At 40.8% G+C, this 9545-nt stretch overlaps 1 protein-coding gene across 1 annotated transcript in view; it reads left to right on the top strand.

The window, feature by feature from the left end:
- The window catches only part of LOC101577244 (protein FAM228A), a 55675-nt gene that overhangs the window by 8358 nt on the left and 37772 nt on the right, over positions 1-9545 (top strand). Inside the window, 4 exon segments of the mRNA XM_023710867.1 lie at positions 813-894; positions 2464-2480; positions 2482-2551; positions 2671-2827. Of these exon segments, the coding sequence (XP_023566635.1) occupies positions 813-894; positions 2464-2480; positions 2482-2551; positions 2671-2827 (326 nt within the window).

Here is a 9545-nt window from a genome sequence, read left to right as displayed (position 1 = left end):
ATTGGTCAAGCAATGGCCGTGACTCATCCTCATGTCAGACACTGACAAAAGGATGTACAAAAGGTGGTACAGGGCTGCAGGATAAATCCTGAGAGTGCTAGGCTGACCTTATCAGATACAAAAGTTACATTTCTGGGAATATAGGTCTCGCTACATCTTGGTCTTAACCATCCAGTAGAAAAGTATAAAAATGAGGTATATTAAGTAAATCCATATTAACACAATGAGCTGTAAAAGGTTCAAGTCAATAACTTCTGAGGATAACCCACTAATATTATAGACTGCTAGACAGTGTTAGATGTTTAGTTGAATTCAAACACTTATAATATTTAGATGCCAATAGAATATTCACCTCTGACAGGACAAATAAATAAATAAATATTAAAGAAAAAATGGAAATGGAAAGAAGCAGACAATGCTCTAATTAGCTTCGTCTCCTTTTTTTCAATTGTTTGTACTTTTTCTTTTCTTAATTTCTTATACATTGCTCCAGTTTTTTCTTCTTCCAATTTTATGTGTATATATCTGGTAATATGAATAGCTGGCTGTAAGACAATACCATGTATTACAACAAATACTGTGCAATTCATATTACTTTGTTAAGTAAAATTCTGTATGAGTTGTCAAAAAAATAAATAAAAATTAAAATAAAAAAAAGAAATAAAAAAATATGCACAAAAGCATTTCCCCTTTCAGAGTAGGAACTCAGAGTAATTTAGGTTACTGGCAAGTTCACATCTATTTGTGAGCACAGTGTGCACATGGATACATGATAATTGGTTCTTCTGTTTGTTCATTCCTCACTTGCGCAGCAAACCAGAAATAGCAGAGGGAGAGAGGCCTGTGGAGCATGTGTGAACAGGAAGTGTGCGCACAGCCAGAACAAGCAAGACTGTGGGTCTGGGGGCCGGGGAGGGTGCCCCACAGAGTTATTGGTCCCACTTGTAGCAGGTCCTCAGCTGTCCACACGGCCCATGGATGAGTTAAAATGGAGAGATGCAGATCGCAGTGTTTTGTGCATGAGTAACAGAAGTGGTCACGTGATGTTACTAATTAAAAATGTCTTGTTCTGAAGAGAGATGTAGTTTATTTTGTTTCTCAAAAAAACCCCCAAAAAAACCAAAAAACAAAAAAAAAAACAAAAACAAAAACCAAGCCACATCAGTAATATGAAGATAAGGGTTATTTGGTTGCATACAATTTTTTGTAATTTTTTAAAATGTATTTAGTACAGGGTCTACAGGGCTTCACTACATAGATTGGACTCATAGTGATCCTCCTGTTTGCAGCCTTCCAAAAGCTGGGATTACAGGTGCACACCACCACACCAGTCTCAGTTGCCATCTCAGCGTGCCCCAGGGGTGGGGCCGGCATGGCATGCTGGGGATTGAACCCCAGCTGCTATGCTCTGCCTAAGCAGGTACTTTAGTCCACTGAGTTATCTGGCCAGTCCTGGTTGTGTAAAATTTGTCAGAGGTGTTGAAGCAGAGTACATTATGCCTTCATTTACTCAACGTAGGGGTGTGTGTGTGTGTGTGTTTGTGTGTGTTTTATATGCACACTGGGATAGAACCCAGGGCTTTGCACATGCTAGCAAGTGCTCTACTACTGAGCTAAATCTCAATCCTTTTTAAGTTTTATTTCAAGACAGGATCATCTCACTAAGTTACCTAAGCTGGTCTCAAAATTTATGATCCTCCTGCCTCAGCCCCCCAAGTAGCTGGGATTAGAAGTATGACACCATACCCAGTTCAGTGATTGTATACCTTTGGGCCCAGGGTTGGGTTAAATGCTGTGGAGGAAAAGGAAGGGGAAAATGTTCTCTCTGCTTTCCTTCAGGAGATCAGGGAAAAGAAATCGAAAGACTTCTGTACATCCCATCCCTTGACCCCTTGCCCTCCTGTTAACTCAGCCCCTAAACAGCAGTTAGCAGGGTCCCAGGAGTACTTCTTCCTAGGCTGGGACAGAAGCACTGCCTCATGATCCTGAAGTGCCCCAAGCTGGCCCTGTCCTGACTAGATTGTCACTGAGGGATGTAGCTCAGTGGCAGAACATTTGCTCAGCTGAGGGCCTGGGTTCAAACCTCAGTGCTAAAAAAAAAAAAAAAAAAAAAAAAAAAAAAAAAAAAAGATTATAAATTGTCTCTATGTGACTAACCTGTTTTACACTGAGAAGCTTTTGAGGATAGGACCTGTATAGCATAATTTATTGATGGCTCAGTGATGCAGATGCATATCCCTGGTCTGTGGGTCTCTCCTCTGTCCAGCTATTTGAGCTCAGTGAAATGCCCCCATCTGAGACAGGTAGTGTTTAACCCTCCACTGCTCTGGGGCCTGGCATTACTCCTGGGCCTTATTCTCAGCTGCTTTGGTGTGCAGTATGGCCATATTTGATTGCTAAGGAAGATGTAAATAACTTAGTGCAAACTGTACTCTAGGCCTTAAGGATCCTCTTTGCTTGCAGGTTACGGTTCCTCCATTTGCTGGTCCTCTGTTTCAAAGACAGCAAGAGACAGACAAAATGAAGAGATGCGGTCCTCAGGATGGGACAGGTGCTTTGTGGCCATGGGGTGTCAGTTTTAGAGACTACTGATTGTCAGCGGTAGCCCACTCCAAGAGTGGCTGGAGTTGCTATTAAGAGAGTTGATTTGGCTTTCCTGTTTTCCTGTAGGAGGGTGGTACTTCACAAAAGAACTTCAAAGAACAGAGAAGATTAGCCTGCGTGCCAAACTGCCCCAGTTTCCTCTCTCTGGACACAGCCGGCCTCCAGGACAGTGGCGGAAAACCTCTCCAAGATCCATGAGATGGAGGATACACAGTGCCTGCAGGTAGGCAGTGACCAAGCGAATGCATACTTTATGTCCTAATGTACACCTGTGACTGGTCCCATTTTTTCCTTTCAGTGATTTATAACATTTTTTTTTTTTTTTTTTTCCGGAACTGAGGATTGAATTTAAGCCCTTGCACTTGCCAGGGAAGCGCTTACTCTACTGAACCATCTCCCTGGCCCCATTTATAAAATCATTATTACTATCATCACTTTACCACTATCAAATGTATGTAGAAAATAGTATAAAACATGAACACTTTAGTGAATCCCCAAGCCAGGCCTCTGATTTTACCACCCAGGCCAAATGGAAGATTCCTCTCTTGAGAATGGTGTGTTCTTTTTCTCTCTCTCCATCCTCTTTCCCCCATTCTCTCTCTCTCTTTTTCCTTTAGTGCTGAGATCAAACAGGTTCTGGAGCACACTAGGCAAAAGCTCTGCCACTAAGCCACATCCTCACTGTGCTTTATCTGCCTTCGTTTCCTTGCTTTCCCGATCAGCTACTTTTGTTGTGATCAGCAGTCAGAGGTACTCCACAGAGGGTCTATCTAAAGGCCCTCCATAGGCACAAGATAGGTGTGTCATGGGTAAACATACAGCTTTACTTCTGGAGGAGACAAGGCCACAAAACAATTATGTATACGTGGCCAAATAATAAAATCAACAGGACAATTATGAATACAGCCAACAAAGTTTTCCGCCAGGAGGAGCTGGTAATTTTCCATAATGAGGATAAGGAAAAGGTCCAGGGAATTTCAGAATCTGACGTGTCACTAACCTGTTGTCTAATATTTTGAACAGCTATTGAGATGGTAGCAGAAAGATCAGGACTGTTTGCACAACATTCAGCTTTTATAATTGCACAAGGACCCCCTTGTGTTGCTGTTAGCATGTCTGATGCCATCTGATGTTGGAGGGTGGATTGCCTCATTAATTTTACTTCTTTATTCAGGAGAGAGTGACCAGCCTCTGTGTCATTTAAGGCCTTCTAAGTATAGTTAGTTAAAGCTTCTGTCTTGGTCACTTTTCTCTCATTGCTGAGACAAAGTACCTGACACCCAAAATAGGAATGAATGGTTTGTTTAGTTCAGTTTGGAGGTTTCAGTCCATAGTTATCTGGTTCCAAGGCAGGGTGGCATGGCACAGGGGCCAAATTTTAAAGTGGCAAAAGATAGCAAAGCAACAAGAGGGCCGGTCAAATAGCTCAGCAGATTAAAGTGCCTGCAAGCAGGCACAGGGCCTGGGGGTTCAATCCTGGGCCATGCCAGCCCCGCCCCTGGGGCACGATGAGATGGCAATTTAGATTGGGCGTGGTGGTGCGTGCTTGTAATCCCAGCTCTTGGGACGCTGTAAACAGATGGATCACTATGAATCGGATATAGTAGTAAGACCCTGAACGCCCTGTAGAACTTTTCCTAAAATACAGAAAAAAAAAAAAAAAAAAAAAAAAGCAACAAGAGCAAAAAAGTGGGGAAAACAATCCTCTTTTCCTCCCTTATATAGTATTGTGGGTGGCTGTCCACCCATACCGTCTCCCATGTCCTCCTCTTCCACGAGCTCAGGATATTCACAGAGTGAGGACCCTGGCCCTCTGCGGAGTCACTTAACCTTCAAAATTTCTCAAGTTGGCACAATGTATCAACCATAGCAAACTCAATGTGTTGCAAGACATCCTCTAACGCTAGGAAAAGAATAAAAATAGAAACCAAATGATCGTACCAGTGAAACATACTTTTAAACCATGAATGTTATAGGCAGGATAAGTTTGCAGGTGTGTCAGTACTTTCCACACTTGTGCCTTGTAACCATGCAAATCCCAGCATGCACCTCCCTATTCATCCAGGGGTAGCCAGAGCCACAGATTGGTTCCACAGGACCTATAAGTACCATTGGGAGCTTCCCATCTAATTCTGGGGTGATTAAACCAGTGTGTTGCAAACTTGAAGGTTTGAAGCCTTCAAGAGGCTTCAGTCTTCAGCTTGTAAAGTTACTGTTTGTATATCTTAATCAGAGGGTGTCCATCCCAAGTATTTAATAGAGTTAGGCCAATGAGAATAGGAGTGACTTTTCTGTCTCCAATGTAAGAGGACCAGCCTTTCTACTAACATGTCGTATAGTGGTAGTTAACCATAGATACTCATCCCATATCTAAAACTAGCCAGCTTGATATCTACGGTTGTTGGCCCTCAGGAGAGGACCCTTACTTTTACTTAATAGGGGTCCTAACAGACTTTTTGAAGAGGCTTCAGTGGCAACGTTAGAAAAAATTCTATTATGTCCAGGATTGTTAAGAGTATAGTTCATAGGCCACTCAGCTACCTGTACTGGTGGACAAAACTATGAACCATTGAACTCTTTTGTAACTCATTAATATAGTCTTATAGTTTATTTCAGTCATCTCTTTGAAATGGGGACATCCACCAAGGAAATCCAGACATACTGTACAAGGGGAGCAACCCACATATCCAGCAAGATGATTGTTGCAGTGACTCTGCATATTCTTGTGCCCATCTTAAAAAGGAATTGCATTATCTCTTAAGTGTTAAAGTGATTTGTAAAAGGGCTAAGAGAAACATCTTAGACTACTTACCTGAAGACCTTGTTTTTTCTTGAACAAGAATCAGTCTTCTATGCATTCACAGAGTATTCCTGTGATGGTTTCTCATACTCAGTGACAGTCTCTGGTTCCCAGGAGTTTAGTTGGGTGTGGTGTATCCAGGAGTCCAGACCTGCTACCTTAACAGCTGGTGGAGCTGGCAGGATCATGGTGTGTGGTCCTTCCCAAGTTGGTTCTAGAGAAGATGATGAGGGAAGGAACATCCAGTATTAAGTCTTTGGGATGGAAAACAGAATTTTCTTTTCTTTAGGCTGAGCTTTAGCTGTTGAAGAATCTGTTGGAATTTTACCAGTGAGATGACATCCTTCAGTAAGGCATATGTTTCTCTATGAAGAGAAATTGTTAGAAAAGGGTGACCATAAAGCATTTCAAATGGAGTGAGGCCTAGAAGTTGAGGTGTGTTTCTTATTTTGATAAGAGCTAAATGTAGTAAGAGAGGCCACTGTAGGTGGGTCTCCTGAGCCTTTTTTCAAAGATGTCTCTTTAGGGTCTCATTCATTTTTTTCTACCTTTCCTGATGATTGTGGCCTCCATGCACAGTGGAGGTTATAGAGAATGCCCAGTGCCTGAGAGATACCCTGTATAACAATTTCTTTAAAAGAAGGCCCATTATAACTCTGAAACCTCTTAGGAAGTCTGAATCTGGGTATGACTTCTGAGACTAAAACTTTACCACCTCTAGTGTCTTTTCTGTTCCACAAGGAAAGGCCTCCACCCAGTTTGTGAGGTTGTCTACCCAGACTAATAAGTATTGAACTCCTTTAATCTTTGGCATATGAGTGAAATCAAGCCGCTAATAAATCTGGAAACTGTTCTTAAGGAACTGGACTAACAATTGTAACCCACTAACTCTTAGAATCCTCTTTTGATATTTTGTTTTCAGTCCCTCCAGTTTTAACTATAATATCTCTAAAATTTTTGAAGACTTATTTTGATGACTTTGAAACAGATTATAACAACATATTGTTTTCTCTTTTTTTGGTCTTTTTGAGACAGAGTCTTGTTATGCAGTTCAGGCTGGCCTTGAGTTCACTTTGTAAGGCAGGCTGCTCTTGAACTTACAATGATCCTCCTGGCTCAGCCTCCTGAATGCTGGGATTATAGGCATGTGCCTGGCTCAATTAACATATTCTTGACCAATGAAAACCCAAGTTATTGTACATAATCAACAGTATATATTGTATTTGTAAAACAAATCTAACATCATTTTGACTAGTTGGCAACCTGGATATATGTATCATAGTATTTAGACAGAGTAAAATTTCTCTCCCAAGGTGGTAGCTGGGCTTTTGTGCATAACTAAAAAGAATGGGTGAAGAGAAAGTCATCCCTTAAGTTATAGCTTAGATGAGTTACTTTTTATCTGATGACTCCTATCTATTGAGGAATGATGGCTGCAAGGAAGGTCAGGAATGAAAAGGACAAAGAGACCTGTGCCAAGGTCCAACAATGGGATGATTTCTTTTCCCTCTGTAGTCATGATTATTCACAGCTCCTCCATGGAGATGACTGGTGGGGATGACAGTCCAGCCAGAGTGAGGAGACAGAGTTCCCTGGGTCCCTTTAGTCTTGCTAGACCAGCTAGGAAGATGAGTCTGAGCTCTAGGGCCTCCACCAGTGGCCACCTTTATAATGAGGATCCAACTTGGGATCCAGGGATCTCCCCAGCCCTCTCATCTTTTTCTTGATAAATTGTTGACAATTCATTTGTTAGGAGGTACTGAAAATTGAATTCAGGACCTCGTGTTTGCTAGGCTGGTGCTCTACCACTAAGCTATATGCCCAGAGACAATTTAAAATAACTAGTAGGTTGGGCCAGGGAGATAGCTCTGCAATAAGCACCTGCCTGGCAAGTACAAGCTCCTGAGTTCAATCTCTGGCACCAAATAAAAAAATTTAAAAAAGAAAGAAAAAAAGAACAACAACAAAATTTAAAACGAACAAAAACTAGTGGTCTTAGCTTTTGTCCTTCTTAGACCTTCAAGAATACATAGTTGAAAATTTCTCCTGCTCCACTCTCCTGTCTGGCTGTTAGGCCCACAGGGGTCTTGGATAGGGACTACCTGTGCTCCACTGGGAACTGGTTGTTCCCCTGGCTGCCTATCTTCTGTGTGTCTAAAAATAACAGTATGGTATTCACCCCCAAATGTAATAGTGTCTTGTAACACCATTTGTCTCTCATTAGAAGTCAATGTTTGATTTTAGATTAACTTTATATCTTTCCAATCTAGCTTATAGGTCTGTGTAAATCCTCTAAAGACCTCAATGTACTTAGGATCATTTGAAAAATTTTCTAGATCTAACATAATCTTTTTTAAGTCACACAGAATGAACATGAATGTGAATCGTTTCATATGGATTATAATTATACTTTGAGCATAAATAAGAATTACTTCTTAGTGTAAAGAAAATTTGAACATATGGCAATTTTGACTATTTTTCTTCTTCCCTACAGTATGATTCTAATTATAAAATAGCATAATAATCATAAGCATAATAATAATAATAATAATTATTATTATTATTATTATTATTATTGTGTATTTAGTACAGGATCCTCATTATCTCTCTACACAGATCAGAGTGGTAGTGATTCTCCTGTTTTCAGCCTCCCAAGTGCTGGGATTATAGACGTGTGCCACTATGCCCAGTGTCATTTGCTGTCTCAGCGTGCCTCCTGGGCAGGGCCAGCATGGCATGGGGATTGAACCCCAGTCCCCTAGTGCTTGCCTATGCAGGCGCTTTAGTCCACTGAGTTATCTGGCTAGCATAATTAAATCTTCCCTCTGCATTCCATCTAGGGTATAGGGGGTTTAAGCCATGAGTGTGTGAGGAAAAATATCAAAGGGTTCTTTTTCAACACACAAGGGGCAAACATCTATTAATGCTTAAGAATGCATTCCAATGGATGAGGAAAATTCAATGCTGAGCCCCATGGGTCTCCATCTAATTATCTTGGCGGAAGATCTCCAGCCCTCCAGTCCTATAGGGGAATGAGATTCCCAATCTGCTAGATGACCGAAACACTGAGTTTATGTTCTCTAAAACTGAGGAATGAGTTCTAGGAAAAAGAGTAGGAAGAATTTATTGAGAGAAAGAAAGCTTTTGTCTGAGAGGGACAGAAGGGGGACTGGAAAGTGGGTTGCTACAAGGATTTTTAGAAGATTAGGAATTCTAGGTTAGCAGTTATTTTCTTTCAGCCTATATCCTATTGTTTGTTATTCTTTTGAGAAGCTAATTGCCAATTTCACTATTGTTCCTTTGAAAATAATTTTTCTGGATGCATTATCTTTTTTTTTTTTTTTTTTTAGCTTTTACAAGATACTTCTAGATGTGGATTTCTTTGTTTTTATGTTAGTTGGAACTCAAGCATCTTCTGGGACTCAAAGACTAATGTCTTTAACTAGTTCTGGAATGTTCTTAATCATTTTTCTTTGATTGTTACAAGGCATATTTTCTCTCTTTTTTTCAGGGTATTCCAGCTAAATCCAAATTTAGATATTCTTATTTGTTTTAGATTTTCTCATTGTGTCTTTTCCATCTCTTAACTTTCTCATCCCTTTTGGTTTCTCTGTATTTGATTATAAATACTTTTTTTTCATTGTATCTAACATCTGTAATACTTCTTTGTTGAATTGTTATTTTTAGTTACTTTACATTTTCAATTTGACTCATTCTCAAGTAGTTCCTGGGGAAGGCTATCTGCTAGGACCTGGGGAGTATCTGCTGTCCCTCTCTGGGGAACCCATTAGGTGCAGGGAGATGTTGAGACCAAGGCTAAATGCTTCCCTGCAAACAGGCACCAGGAATAAAAATCTACAGAGAGGCTAGGAGCACAGCAAACCTCTCTCTACCCTGTACTTGAAATGCTCGCAGAGTGGGTGGAGAGGGGGCACAGCTGTAGATATCACCTCCCTCCTGAAGGGCTGTCCCCTTTCTAGTCATGTTCCCACAACTGCCTGGGGACTATCCACTGTGGATGTTTGAGTGGATTCTTTACTACCATGGGATGTAAACCATGACACCTGGAGAAGAAGTAGGAGTCTTGTACTGTTTTGATATTTTCTTTTTTCCATCCAGAATGATATTGGAATAAACAATA

This window comes from Octodon degus, unplaced genomic scaffold, assembly GCF_000260255.1.
Source record: "Octodon degus isolate 3935 unplaced genomic scaffold, OctDeg1.0 scaffold00019, whole genome shotgun sequence".
Classification (NCBI taxonomy): Eukaryota; Metazoa; Chordata; class Mammalia; order Rodentia; family Octodontidae; genus Octodon; species Octodon degus.
Note: the sequence above shows the minus strand (reverse complement) of the source record. Positions and strands in the feature narration are given on the sequence as shown.